The 15,260-nt window shown below is 31.5% G+C and overlaps 2 protein-coding genes across 4 annotated transcripts in view; one reads left to right on the top strand and one right to left on the bottom strand.

The window, feature by feature from the left end:
- Positions 1–15,260, bottom strand: part of LOC134693357 (tubulin alpha-1A chain-like) — a 32,107-nt gene that overhangs the window by 1,875 nt on the left and 14,972 nt on the right. Inside the window, exons 1-2 of one of the 2 annotated variants that reach the window (XM_063554131.1) lie at positions 592–769; positions 39–261 (exon numbers count right to left, since the gene is read on the bottom strand). In XM_063554131.1, coding sequence (XP_063410201.1) covers positions 39–261; positions 592–594 — 226 coding nt within the window. In that variant the 5' untranslated portion in view covers positions 595–769. Of the gene's footprint in view, positions 1–38; positions 262–591; positions 770–15,260 lie in introns of those variants that run through there. The other variant, XM_063554147.1, reaches the window with a different exon arrangement.
- LOC134693272 (phosphatidylinositol-glycan biosynthesis class W protein-like) lies at positions 3,188–13,876 on the top strand. Of its 2 annotated transcripts, none has more exons than XM_063554028.1 (9): positions 3,188–3,240; positions 4,815–5,002; positions 5,789–6,208; positions 6,606–6,759; positions 7,727–7,849; positions 8,396–8,526; positions 9,135–9,273; positions 11,945–12,035; positions 12,696–13,876. In XM_063554028.1, exons 2-9 carry the CDS (start codon positions 4,821–4,823, stop codon positions 12,920–12,922), a joined length of 1,467 nt encoding a protein of 488 aa, XP_063410098.1. In that variant the 5' UTR covers positions 3,188–3,240; positions 4,815–4,820; the 3' UTR covers positions 12,923–13,876. The 2 variants fall into 2 exon arrangements, with proteins under 2 accessions (XP_063410098.1, XP_063410091.1); XM_063554021.1 differs by lacking the exon at positions 3,188–3,240 and adding an exon at positions 3,251–3,304.

Below are 15,260 nucleotides of genomic sequence, written 5' to 3'. Positions count from 1 at the left end.
ACGAAATCCTTATACGCAAAGATTTACTATCAACTTACCGACTACAGTAGGTTCCAAATCAATAAAGACAGCCCTGGGTACGTGTTTGCCAGCTCCGGTCTCACTGAAGAAGGTGTTGAAAGAGTCATCACCGCCTCCAATGGTCTTGTCTGAGGGCATCTGACCATCAGGTTGGATACCGTGCTCCAAACAGTACAGTTCCCAGCAGGCATTACCGACCTGAACTCCGGCCTGTCCGACGTGGATAGAAATGCATTCCCTCTGTAAAAGTAACATACAATATGTTCAAAGATAAAAAAGTAGAATGTTATGCATATATTTAAACAATCATTTTTCAAATAATTAAGTACATTATAAAGTAACTGATTGATGATTTTTACAAATGTGAATGCTAACGCAAATTGCGATTTCAAGTTCCTACGCAGATACAAAAAAAAAGCTTGATTTAACTGTTGAAATCTGAAGGAATAATCAGGAAAAAAAAGTCAAAAATAATTCGAAATATCAGCATACCAATTATTAAATAGATTAATAATTATAAAGTGATATATGTTGGTTTTTTTTTTTTATAGAAAACAACGTAAGACTTACCATATTGATTAGCGAAGATAAATGTCAAAGTAAATTTGTAATAAAATCTCCCAGTGAACTCACGAAGACGTTAAAGTGCCGTTGTGAGTCTGTATGTGTTTGTGAGACAGTTTGTAAGAACTTGAATATATACACCCATATAATCCCCTAGGTTACAACACAACAATTCAAGATTAAACATAATGATCAACAAATTAATGACGGCAGTACTTTTAATTATGTATATGGTTTATTACAGTTTAACAGATTATAAGTTCAATGCCTTTTGTTATGTATACATGTATCTGAATGGTTTTAATATTAAAAGTCCCGTAAGAGATTTATTAATGATTTATTTATTGTTATTGGTTGCGACATAACTTGCATTGTTATAAACTTTACCTAGTGTACAGTAAACATGCAAATTACACTGGATTAAAAGTTAAACACTGCGTGGCTTTTAAATTAATCAAATCAAACTCTTAATATTTTTTGGTTTATTATTTTCAATTATAAAGTATTCATCATCGTGGTATTATGTCAAAAATGTTTAAATATCATAATTATTTTATGTTAGCCATTCAATTCCTTGCTTGATTTGACAAGAAAAGTCAAGACAAGACAAGACAATGTATTACAACTTAGGCACACGTATGTTGCTACAAGAGGAGTAACAATTATACATTAACAATAACATATATACTTATACATGTACAAGCAAGGCACACAATAAATAGATAAGTGATATCATACAATAAAACTGAAATATATTTGGTTGATTTGTTTGCAAAATTCTTAATTACAACGTGGTTAGAAGTTATTGTGTTTTTTTATGTTCCTTCATTAACGTACTGGAGTATCCGGAAATGACTCTTTCAAATTCGTGAGACTGGTTATATGTGAAAATATGATATATTTTAGGCTTCAGTTTAATTGTGGAAAATATCTTAGAATATAATGTACATGTACCAATTTGTACTTTGAAATACAAATAGCTGTCTAATTCTATCAACACATAATGTATCTTACTTAGTGAAGACAAAGAAATATGTGTCTTTAATTTAATGAGGACTAAATAATGTATGGCTTTGCCAGTTTATTTTAGATTTATGAGTTTGACTGTCCCTTTGGTGTCTTTCGTCCTTCTTTTAATGATTTCCAAGCCGAGGATAATGCAGCTGACTTTCTTATACTATTTACTGCACGCCGTTCATGCAGTGCGGACTATTGACTCTTTATTCCACATTTTTACTGCTTTTATACAACAAAAAATATTGTTTTCTTCTTTCAGTCTTTGCTTAGGTTGTTCGTTTAAGGAATTTCTTGTTTCGCCCGGCATTTTTGAAAATTGTAATAACATTTTTTCTATTTTCTTCTTCATTAATTTCCATAATCTAGTGGATCTGGCCATCGTCTTGTCTTGTCCTATAGAAGATTCGTCCTAAATAGGTACCAGGACCACCTCCATTAGTCATAATTGTTCTTTTGTTAAGGAACAATATTTTACAGAGGAATGGCTGTCCTTTATCCTTCTCTTGTTACTAGGCAAATTAAAGCGTTGATGCGGTCTGAATGGTATTTCTGCCAACGTGCAAAAAAAAACAAACACACTATACGGCAAAGGTTATCTAGCAAGTTATACTTGTGAGATGAGTTACATTTACACACATCAACGGCAAAGAATACCATAGGTATTTGGAGACATGAGTGACCATTTTATTTTTGCTCTCCCCCTTTTTTCCAAAATCCGTTATTTTTTTGTTTTCTGTTAATTCCAATAATTTTCGAGCTTTTTCTGTATATTATTAGAAAAAATATATATTTTAAATTACTTTGTATTTGTTATAAACTATCCACAGCGGAAACTGATGGCATGTATTATATAGAGTATATCATTGTGTTGGGTCTACTCGACTTGATTCTAGTTGAATTCTTTGTTTTCAAGTATAAAGTGGAACAGCTGTGCCCGCATTAGACTGACTCTATCTAAAATTGAGAGGTTTATGCATATAGCGGTTAGCCTTAAAATCAGGTCAACCAGGGACTTTCTATACTAGTTCTATTCTAGTATAGAAAGTCCCTGGGTCAAGATCGGTCAATAATCCAAAATTTGAACACATGAAAATGCGGCATTGCCTGTACCAAGGACGTATATTCTTTATACGTCCTTGTCTGTACCAAGTGAAGACGTTGTCATCCAATCGTTTGTTGCCGTTGTTCACTGATTAAGCTTTTGATTTTGACATTCAGCAAGAATTCAAGTTAATTGTATGTCTAAATATACAAATGTTTAATCCTTGCATTCAGTAATATTAAAGAATTTCTGGTTCTGAATATTCTTCGGAGTTTGGTACTTTTTTTTTCTTTTTTTTTTTTAAGTATGCTAATTAATATTGAATTAGTATCTCAATAATAATTTGCAAAACGGGATACCAAAATCTTGTAAGAGACGGGGTTCAATATCGGAATTCATACATGTTTATCCCAAAGCGGATTTATTTTTAATATTTCTACTGGTATTAAAAAATTAAGGGAATAAATAAGTATTAAAACAGGGAACTAGTTAAAAATAATGCTCATAGTCAAAAGTATGCTTAACTTTAAGAACTTTCGCTGTCTTTGATAAAGACTTAGTTTGACATCAAATTATTTTGGGGATTAGATTTTCTGGTAAATTCATTTCCCGAAAATAGGCTACAGAATACAGGCTTTTACAGATCAATTACACAACTCTGTCTGTTATTCATGCGTTAGGGTTATGATCATCCTAAAAATATAGAACGGAATCACTACAAATTTAAAACCTCCTCCCAACCTAGCATTGTTCAATTAGGGGGGGCAATATTTCTTAATAATTTGTGCAAAATGAAAGGGGACAAAGTAAACATTCAGAATACTTAACAATACTGTGGATTCAATTATTTTCGTGGGTACCAATTTCCTTGGTTTAAGGACTACTTATATGTTCGTGGATATTTGATTCAGGGTTTTGCTGAAGTCTGCATTCAAGCCTATAGGAAATTTGTGATTTGTTGAACATTTAATTTCAAACAATTTACAAAAAAGAGCAACGATTTATAAATCATATATCAATATCAATGATAATTCATGTCAGCACAAAAAGTGCTGACTACTGGGCTTTTGATACCCTAAAACGATGGGCTACATGGGAATAAAAGGAGATTAATCAATAAAAAAAATACATTATTATCTATATACAGTACATGTATTATAAATTTTGTGCAAAACAGGGTCATTTTATTTCATCTTTCAAGAAATATAAATAAATGAAAAGCGCACCCAGCCGCTTCCGGTATAATTGATAATTGTTTATTCTTTATATAGTCGCCATAATAGCGTATAGATTCAAGGGTTTGAAAAAATTAATGGCCTGTTGATTTCTTAATATTATCTAATAAACCACTTAAAACAGATATGTAGATTAGTGAAATGATGTCAGATGGTCATAAATGTTGGCCTGTGCTACATGTATCTATAGAGAAACTTGTGCATCGAGATAACGGGACTTTGCCTTGAAGAATTCAAATCCTTGACAGGTTTAACGTGCCAAAGTCACAATTAATGTGTTTTCATTTAATATGTAGCACACATACACACACACAAAAAAAACAAAATATTCGTATTTATCCAATAACTCATGTAAAGTTTTCCGTCAAGTTTTAAACGATATTTTGGTCCTTTTCGGTTCTTTTTGGTCCTTTTCGGTTCTTTTCTATAAATCATCGCTCTTTTCTGTAAGTCGTCGAACCCTTGTGGTACCCATGAAATCCATGAAAAGTTGATATCCAAGGAATATTATTAATCTACAGTATCATGTTGACTGTAGATTTATATATTGTAAAAAATATTGTAAAAATTCCAGCATAATTTCTGGTAAAATGTAATCAATGTTTATCATTGTTTATCCAGTCAGTAGCCGCTGCCCGGTGGATAGGAAGTTTCTGTATGATGTCATTTTTAATGTTAACAAAGAAAGGCTATCACCAGCATTTTATCTTTCTCTTGTTTTAAAGTATATTTTGATTAAAAATCATAATAATTTAAACATATAAACAGGACAAGAGTTGAATGAGATAATTTGTTCAGATATATATCAAAGTTTAAGATGGCAATTATGAATCTTTTTGAATGAGACAATGTATCAGAAATCAAATTAGACCTTGCAAACTTGCTGCTTTCATTGAACAGTGTGCTATCAAATAATGCTGTGTTTAATTTTGTAGAGAATTATGACAACTTTTGAGGAATATAGAGACCTTCAGGAACAGTTTGTAACCAACCACACAGGAACCAGTGTATTAGAAATTTCAGTTGTTTTATCAGTACCAGTTGTGTCTGTATTTCTTAGAAGAGCTTTACTGTTAGCCTTTCATATTCATGCACAGACTTCATTAGGCCAGTCAAATGTTTGGTATAGTATTTTTCTGTTATTTAATCCATATGATTTAACAACATTTTTATACAAGAATGAAATGGAAATAACAGCACCTTTTTACATGCATACATGTAGCAGAATCTTAAGAATTTATCAAATAACAAGAACTTAAGAAAAAAATTACAAAACATAATTTACTTTAAAACTTACTTCACTGAAACTGAAGGAGAACTTATATAATATGTCATGTATGTAGCTAAGACAATGAAATAAAAGATAGATTTAAGAAGATTTGGTATGAGTGCCAATGATACAACTCTCCATCCAAGACACAATTTGTAAAATGGTAAAAGAAAAACCATTATAGGTCAATGTATGGTCTTAAACACAGAGCCTTGGCTCACACGGAACAGCAAGCTATAAAGGTCCCTTAAAAAGATATGCATATTTTAGTAAAGCATAATTTTACATCTATAACCATGTTAACTTAGCTGCAGAACCGTAGCTCTTAGGTCCTTATGTTATGTTAGGCTCCGCAAATAGTAAAAAATAACATAAGGACCTAAGAGCTACGGTTCTGCAGCTAATGATAACTGTGATTGATTGTTTATATTTTTCTTGAGTAAATATGAAATATAACCAAAAGATGATTCAAATTAAAGTTTGTTTAAGTTTTCCTTTTTTCAAATTAGGTAAAATGCATTTTCTTTGCAATTTCTTTCCAACTTTTAGACATTTAACATGTTTAACCCAAAATATGATTTATATTATAAATGTAATAATTTTTGTTTCCATTTTGTATGAAAACTCCATTTATTGCAGGAAGATTTTTATGATTGATTTCCCATGTTTGGTGCTTCCAACACTCTTGTCAGCAACCACTCATTCAGAAAGTCTTTATTTCCTATTTTCCTCTGTATTGATGGTAGCAGTTGGTTCCATTGTTTGGAAGTGTTATAGAATTCCTAGTTTAACATGGAAATATGCAAAGACAATAGTGAAAGACTTCCCAGCAATTGAATTAGATGACAGATTTCAGTTCATATCTAATTTTAAAGCCTACACATTGATTGGGACAGTGATATCAATATTAGCAGTAGATTTTACAGTTTTCCCTAGGAGATTCTGTAAGACAGAGACTTACGGTACAGGATTAATGGATGCTGGTGTGGGATTGTTTGTTGTTTCCAATGCAGTTGTCTCCCCTGAGGCACAAAACAAATTGACACAAGGTCAGAATAGGTACATGTAGAATATTTTTTAAGCTAACACTGGACATCTGCAAAACAAAAGTCGTTTTGATATTCATGTTTAATTGTACCATTAATGTACTAGTAAAAACAAACAAAAAAGTATCAAACATTGCAATGAAATTATAAAAAGGGCAGTGTTCTTATTGTGTTTTTTTCTTCAAAAGTAGAGCCATCCACTGAAACAGTTATTATATTAATATTGGTAAACTTTATGTTTCCCATAGTATATATATTTAATGTTATCACTAAGTCTTGCCATATTATATTTTACTGTGACCAACTTCACCAGTATTAGTGCAATAATCGATAATCATGATTTTATTATATAAAGAAAAAGAAAAAAAACATATGAAAAATTTTAAAAGTTATATTATATTTTTTTTAAGGTTTTACCAGGTTTATAAGTCTATCCTATCTAGCCTTCCATTACTGGTATTAGGATTAGCTAGAGTTATAACAACCAAAGGAGTGAACTACCAGGAACATGCTACAGAATATGGAACACATTGGAACTTCTTCTTTACTTTAGCAGCTGTCAAGGTAATTTTTTTTAAAAGTATAAAAGAAAAGTTTTTTTTCAAGAATTAAACTGTTATTCTTTGTTTTGACTGTTGGCTATCTGTCAAATTGTGTCTGTTGTATGTGAAATATTGCTTGAAATTCATTGTTTCATTTACCCCAGGTCAATGATTGTTGAAACCCCTGTGATCTGCTTCACAAGTACTTTCGCAAGATGTTTTTTAATGTGTGTTGTAAATAAACTTTGAATAGGTAGTTTGAAAATGCCTTTTGAAGACTTAAGGAGTGCATTAAAAAAATTTATCCACTCTTTGTCTACAGATTTGAAAAAAAATCTTTTAGTAAACATATAACAAAATCAGTACACACTTGTCACTTATTTTGGAAGCTTAAAATACACGTTGTTGACATAAAAACCAAGATGGGCTGAACAATAGCCAAACCCATCTTAGGTAAGATTTTTCTCAAAGGAAATGGCTACCAAAAATGTACCAGAGTCCATGGTTTTTTTTAATGGAAATTAAAATATGATACTTGTAATTTAATGGTTTATGTCAATTTAGTATATTAACTAGAGTTGTTTCCCTTATACCAGTAGGAAGTCTCGTTTTTTGTCATTCTTACAACAACAATTCTGGAAGTCAAAGATAATTCTTTAAGCAATTACTGTTTTTGTAGTTTATATTTAAAAAGATACTTAATTAAAGACCATGTGTTTGTAATTTTTTTTTACATAGAGTCGTCTTTTCAAAATTAAAGGGAAATATGACTGAATTAAATATTTTTTTTAGTTTTAAACTTTATACACATTGATTAATATTCAGATTGGTATAGTTTACAATGTTTGAGTTGCAATGAAATGTGCACTTGGATTGTTTACCTTTTCTCAAAAGTGTCATTCATTACATAATCATATATACTTTTCTAATTAACATATACCCAGGTAGTTTTTGATTGACACTTTATTTGTATTATTTTTTTCTTCCAGATACTAGCCAGTATTTTAAGTTTTCTACTACCAGTAATGTATTGGAAATTTGTTGTGATTTTATTGTGTATTTTGCATCAGTATCTGCTGACATACAGAGGCCTGAGCCAGTACATTATACAGGTAGTTGTTTTTACCACTGTCCATGATATTTATATTTGCCACTGACTGTTAAGCAAACAACAATCAATCAGTTGAAAGTGTGTCAGCTCAAAGTTTCATGGAATAAGTAAAATTTTCTTTAGATTTATTTTCATGATATTTTAATGATATGTTACTTTATTTGGTTGAAATAATTGTCTAAATTGTCATTTTAGACCAAAGAGGCTTTTAAACTAAAAAAGGAAAAATAATAGCTTTACATGTTCATGTATAATTAATACAAAAACTCATACGGAAAGGACCACGAAAATACACTGACAAAATTATATCCATTTGCCTACTACATGTATCTGTTTATAAGTTTCTGAGGTAATCCAAATTTTAGATAACTTAAGAGAGATGAGTGAACATGAGAATTGAGAACTGAGTCAATAAAAAATAAACGTTATCAGTTTTATCTATAAATACCAGAAAAGCAATACAGGCTCCTTGAAATTATCACTTCTATTCATTATCTATGAGTTAAAGAAAATAATTTTATATATTGCTACCATTGACTGTTTCTAGGGCATTGATGGCCAAGGTGGAAGACATGGTATAATAGATAGTAACAGAGAAGGCATTATATCAAATGTGGGTTATTTCATCATGTACTTGTTTGGGGTGGAGATTGGAAGATTAGTTTTTAACAAGGAAAGGTTTGTATAAGGTGGTACATACTACAGGGAGATAACTCTATAAAAATTAGCTGGAAGTTTTAATCACTTTCTATTGTAAATACTTTGTGAAAATGTTTTGTAAATTAAATGAGCCAAATTAGTTTTAGTCAAGATGTTTGGTACCACCATACAACATTTTGTGAAAATGTTATAAAAATTAAACAAACCAAATTAATTTTGAAGCTTAAACTTCTGATAAGTCTTGAGTAAAATGAGAACTATACTACAAAAAAATTCCAAATAAACACATAAATTTATTTCTGAATATTGATATACACACAATTTACAGTAGTACAAAGAATAGAATAATAGTTAAATTACGTATTTTAGTTTTTTTTAATGTCAATACAGATAGATTTATGTGATGAACCAGCGTAGGACACTATAGACTGACAATCAAGTTTCAAATGTGTATGCTCACTTCACAACCACCTTAGGATAAGGACCAACTGTATAGAAAGTAGCATAATACCTGAACATAACTAGCATGAGAGAATACATAACATTTCATTTTCATTCATATAAATAATATGTTATTAGTGACAATACTCTTTATTAGCCTTCAATATGTTTAATTATTATTACAGGAAAACAGTATCAGATTATATGAATCTGTTAGCAGTACTGATTGTATCAGCAGCAGCTTTATTTACCATATTACCATACCTCACACAGATAGAACCTATATCAAGAAGATTTACTAATGTACCATATGTAATATGGATGGTATGTTTGTATTTTGTACAAAAACAGTTCTTTATTCTTATGTTTGTGTTAACTGTTACTCATTAGATATAATGGATTCTTTATTTCCCAATTATAACAGCAACTTTCAATTTGCATCTTCAATTAAAGTATTTCAACTTTCAGAAAACAAAATTGTAAAAGCAATTCTTAGGGATAAGTTATGCAATATGTAGATATAGGAAGATGTGGTGTGAGTGCCAATGAGACAACTCTCCATCCAAATAACAATTTTAAACTAGAGGCTCCAAAGAGCCTGTGTCGCTCACCTTGGTCTATGTGAATATTAAACAAAGGAAGCAGATGGATTCATGACAAAATTGTGTTTTGGTGATGGTGATGTGTTTGTAAATCTTACTTTACTAGTCTTGCTGCTTACATTTTTTTATCTCTATCTATAATGAACTTGGCCCAGTAGTTTCAGTGGAAAATGTTAATAAAAATTTACAAATTTTATGAAAATTGTTAAAAATTGACTATAAAGGACAATTACTCCTTAGGGGGTCAATTGACCATTTCGGTCATGTTGACTTATTTGTAAATCTTACTTTGCTGAACATAATTGCTGTTTACAGTTAATCTCTATCTATAATAAAATTTAAGATAATAACCAAAAACAGCAAAATTTCCTTAAGATTACCGATTCAGGGGCAGCATCCCAACAATGGGTTGTCAGATTCATCTGAAAATTAGAGGGCAGATAGATCTTGATCTGATTAATAATTTTACCTCGTGTTGGATTTGCTCTAAATGCTTTGGTTTTTTAGTTATAAGCCAAAAACTGCATTTTACCCCTATGTTCTATTTTTAGCTGTGGCGGCCATCTTGATTTGATAGTCGGGTCACCGGACACATTTTTAAAACTAGATACCCCAAAGATGATTATTGCCAAGTCTGGATTAATTTGGCCCAGTAGTTTCAGAGGAGAAGATTTTTGTAAAAGATAACTAAGATTTACGAAAAATGGTTAAAAATTGACTGTAAAGGGCAATAACTCCTAAACGGGTCAACTGACCATTTCGGTCATGTTGACTTATTTGTAAATCCTACTTTGCTTAACATTATTGCAGTTTACAGTTTATCTCTATCTATAATAATATTCAAGATAATAACCAAAAACTGCAAAATTTCCACAAAATTACCAATTCAGGGGCAGCAACCCAACAACGGGTTGACCGATTCATCTGAAAATTTCAGGGCAGATAGATCTTGACCTCATAAACATTTTTACTCCATGTCAGATTTCCTCTAAATGCTTTGGTTTTTTAGTTATAAGCCAAAAACTGCATTTTACCCCTATGTTCTATTTTTAGCTGTGGCGGCCATCTTGATTTGATAGTCGGGTCACCGGACACATTTTTAAAACTAGATACCCCAAAGATGAGTATTGCCAAGTCTGGATTAATTTGGCCCAGTAGTTTCAGAGGAGAAGATTTTTGTAAAAGATAACTAAGATTTACGAAAAATGGTTAAAAATTGACTGTAAAGGGCAATAACTCCTAAACGGGTCAACTGACCATTTCGGTCATGTTGACTTATTTGTAAATCCTACTTTGCTTAACATTATTGCAGTTTACAGTTTATCTCTATCTATAATAATATTCAAGATAATAACCAAAAACTGCAAAATTTCCACAAAATTACCAATTCAGGGGCAGCAACCCAACAACGGGTTGACCGATTCATCTGAAAATTTCAGGGCAGATAGATCTTGACCTCATAAACATTTTTACTCCATGTCAGATTTCCTCTAAATGCTTTGGTTTTTGAGTTATAAGCCAAAAACTGCATTTTACCCCTATGTTCTATTTTTAGCCGTGGCGGCCATCTTGGTTGGTTGACCGGGTCACGCCACACATTTTTTAAACTAGATACCCCAATGATGATTGTGGCCAAGTTTGGTTCAATTTGGCCCAGTAGTTTCAGAGGAGAAGATTTTTGTAAAAGTTAACAACGACGCCGGACGCCGGACGCCGGACGCAAAGTGATGGGAAAAGCTCACTTGGCCCTTCGGGCCAGGTGAGCTAAAAAGGAAACCATTATAGGTCAATGTACGGCCTTCAACATGGAGCCTTGGCTCACATCGGAAACAACAAGCTATGAAGGGCCCCAAAATTACTAGTGTTAATCAATTCAAACGGGAATATGGTTTGTTTTAACATGCAGACAATTTCAGTTGTAAAAATATGGAAGACAACAATGACTGATGAACAATATAAATGGTTAAGAGAAAACGTGTAGAAATCATAAACTATTTACCAGGTCTAGTGTGCACACTGTTGTGTTTTTACATTTTGAAGAAAAAACTTTTGAAAGTAATGTTGAAGACATGATTTCTCCACCCTTTACACACTAGCAAACATGTGGGAAAAAGGTTTGATGACAGAGTAAGAAAAGGAAAGATAAAAATGGGTAGAACAATTCGTTTATATAGCTCAAACATGTGCAAAGTGAACAGTTAGACATAATTTTAATAGTTAATTTGAAAACGTTCATAAAAATAGTTGATAACAGCTTTTTTTTTTTCAATGTTCTTTGTTTTGAAACATTACAAGACACAAGGACCATTTGCCAGTTAACTTTCTGATGTATTTCACTCATTGTGTTTCTGTCTGCACTAGCAAGTTATAAAATAAATTTTATTTTGTTTCAGATTGGAATATGTTTACAGCTGATGGCTTCATATTTGTTAATAGATTTAATTTTCCTCTTTATCAAAAGTTTACAAAAGAAAAAAGAAAAAGGTGAGTTGATTTTGTGCTTAACATTGGAAAAATATATATAAAATTATAAGGACATCAAATTTTGTCAATTTTGATCTGTTTTGTAATACAGTAGAAATGATTTATTAGTCAAGGTGGTTTGTTCCTCTTGCATTCTTGTTTGTTCACTGCATTCTTAATATTGATAAACAACTCAGTGGTTTTAAATCTTATTTAACTCAAGTAGAATGAATATGGGTGAACACATGTGTCAAAGTTTAAAATGCAAGAAAAGTCTGAGGTAAAGAAAGATATAAAAATGGTCAAAATATTCATACTTCTTCTTTATATTGTGTTCAAAATTAGATGACATGTCAAATTTGTAATAACTTGTTTCCCCATCCACTACACATAAATATGTTTAAACTAATTGTTTCCTTTATACAGTTTAAGGTGTACCTAACACTAAAGGGAATAATAAGCTTTTCCAAGATCAAAATTGGTGTTTGTCAAAATGCTATATAACCAGTGTAATTTTTCTGACAAAACGGTTGGTTCAAATTTTTTGAAATTTTTATATTTCTGTTTAAGGGTCAAAGTTAATACTTTGTTAAAATTTTATCAAAATTAAACGAGCCAAATTGATTTTTAGTGAAAGTGATAGGTACCACCTTAAGACACTTGAAGTTTTATTTATTGCAGGTAAAAAAGAAGATAAAGTTTTGTACAGTTTGATAGATGCTGTGAACTACAATGGCTTGTTATACTTCCTGATAGCCAATTTATTGACAGGGTTAATCAACCTGAGTATAAAAACAATTCTGGTACCACCATTTTATAGTGTTGTTATTATTGTTATTTATATGATTATATTATCAGTGGTATCATTTATTTTATATGTGAAAAATATTAAAATAAAATTTTGGTGACACAGTTGTATGTGTCACAACTTCAAAGTGACATGTATACAGACTAAATACAATTTCATTATTGATTTTAAATATTGGTTATAACTTAAAATTTAAATCTGTTAACAGTATGTACAGTTCATAGCCATGGAAGTTATTGATTAGAAGATAATTGTTCACTTTTTACAAGAACGTAATAAATACAAATGACAAAATTTATGATAAGTCTCTTTATGCAAAAATAGTTTGTTTTTAGCTCACCTGACCTGAAAGGTCAAGTGAGCTTTTCTCATCACTTGGTGTCCGTCGTCCGTAAACTTTTACAAAAATCTTCTCCTCTGAAACTACTGGGCCAAATTTAACCAAACTTGGCCACAATCATCATTGGGGTATCTAGTTTTAAAAATGTGTCCGGTGAACCGGCCAACCAACCAAGATGGCTGCCATGGCTAAAAATAGAACATAGGGGTAAAATGCAGTTTTTGGCTTATAACTCAAAAACCAAAGCATTTAGAGCAAATCTGACTGGGGTTGAATTGTTAATCAGGTCAAGATCTATCTGCCCTGAAATTTTCAGATGAATCTGACTACCCGTTGTTAGGTTGCTGCCACTGAATTGGTTATTTTAAGGAAATTTTGCAGTTTTTGGTTATTATCTTGAATACTATTATAGATAGAGATAAACTGTAAACAGCAATAATGTTCAGCAAAGTAAAACCTACAAATAAGTCAACATGACCAAAATTGTCAGTTAACCCCTTAAGGAGTTATTGCCCTTTATAGTCAATTTTTAACAAATTTTCATCAGTTTTTGAAACTTGTACAAAAATCTTCTTCTCTGAAACTACATGGCCAAATTAAACCAAACTTGGCCATAATTATCATTGTGGTATATAGTTTTAAAAATGTGTCCGATGACACCGCCTTCCAAACAAAATGGCCGACATGGCTAAAATTAGAACATAGTGGTAAAATGCAGTTTTTGATTTATATCTTTAACCCTTTCCTCCATTGATTTTTTTTTTTTGAATACTTGATTCGCATAGGATTTTTTTGATAAAATGCTGAACTTATGATTTGAAGTATTAAAGCATTGTGAAAAACAACCATTTCATCAAATAAATTTAAGTCAGATATTCCTATGATATTCCTTTTCATATTGGATACAATCTTTATTTTATAAAAGTCAACTGCAGACACTTTGTAGTCGAAGTGTTTCAACTGAGGTACTACACAGGCGTCAAAAGGTGTCATTATGGAGTAAAGGGGGTGGCGTCAAAAGGCGTCATTATGGAGGAAAGGGTTAAAACTAAGACATTTAGGGCAAATCTTTCAAGATTTAAATGTCAATCAGAATAAGATCTACCCCCTCGCAAATTTTCAGATGAATCTGACAACTCGTTGTTGGGTTGCTGCCCTAAAATTGGTAATGGTAAGGAAATTTTGCAGTTTTTGGTTATTATCTTGAATACTATTATAGATAGAGATAAACTGTAAACAGCAATTTTGTTCAGCAAAGTAAGATCTACAAATAAGTCGACATGATAAAAATTGTAAGAGTACCCCTTAAGGAGTTATTGCCCTTTATAGTAAATTTTGAACAACTTTTTGTCATTTTTGTAACTTGAAATCTTCTTTTCTAAAACTATGGGCCATATTAAACTAAATGTGGCCACAATCATTACTATGGTATCTATTTAAAAAAAGTGTCTAATGACCCCACCTACTAACCAAGATGATCGACATCAGTAAATACAGTAACAGGTGAGCGACACAGGCTCTTGAGAGCCTCTAGTTCTGTATGAAAGAGTTGGCACATAAGTATATCAATTAAAAAAGACAGAAGACTAGCACTGAATTGTTTACAGTGATTTTATTTTTTGTTTCAGATTCAAAAGTAGCACTTGGGTTTGGCTAGTTTATAGTTGATATAAAAACTAATATCTGTATCATGTGTTTTCTATCTGTATCATGTGTTTTCTATCTGTATCATGTGTTTTCTATCTGTATCATGTGTTTTCTATCTGTATCATGTGTTTTCTTTCAAATGTGTAACAAGAACTTTTGGACAATCCATATAATGCATATAATGTTCTGAAAATAATTAATTCAAGCACTCCCCAACCATGGTATTTTTATGCCCCACCTACGATAGTAGAGGGGCATTATGTTTTCTGGTCTGTGTGTCCATTCGTCCGTCCATTCTTTCGTCCGTCCGTCCGTCCTTTCGTTTGTCTGTCCCGCTTCAGGTTAAAGTTTTTGGTCAAGGTAGTTTTTGATGAAGCTGAAGTCCAATCATCTGAAACTGAGAACACATGTTCCTTTTGATATGATCTTTCTAATTTAAAAGCCAAATTAG

This window comes from Mytilus trossulus, chromosome 1 (assembly GCF_036588685.1).
Source record: "Mytilus trossulus isolate FHL-02 chromosome 1, PNRI_Mtr1.1.1.hap1, whole genome shotgun sequence".
Lineage (NCBI taxonomy): Eukaryota > Metazoa > Mollusca > Bivalvia > Mytilida > Mytilidae > Mytilus > Mytilus trossulus.
This window is presented reverse-complemented; position numbering and strand designations above follow the sequence as displayed.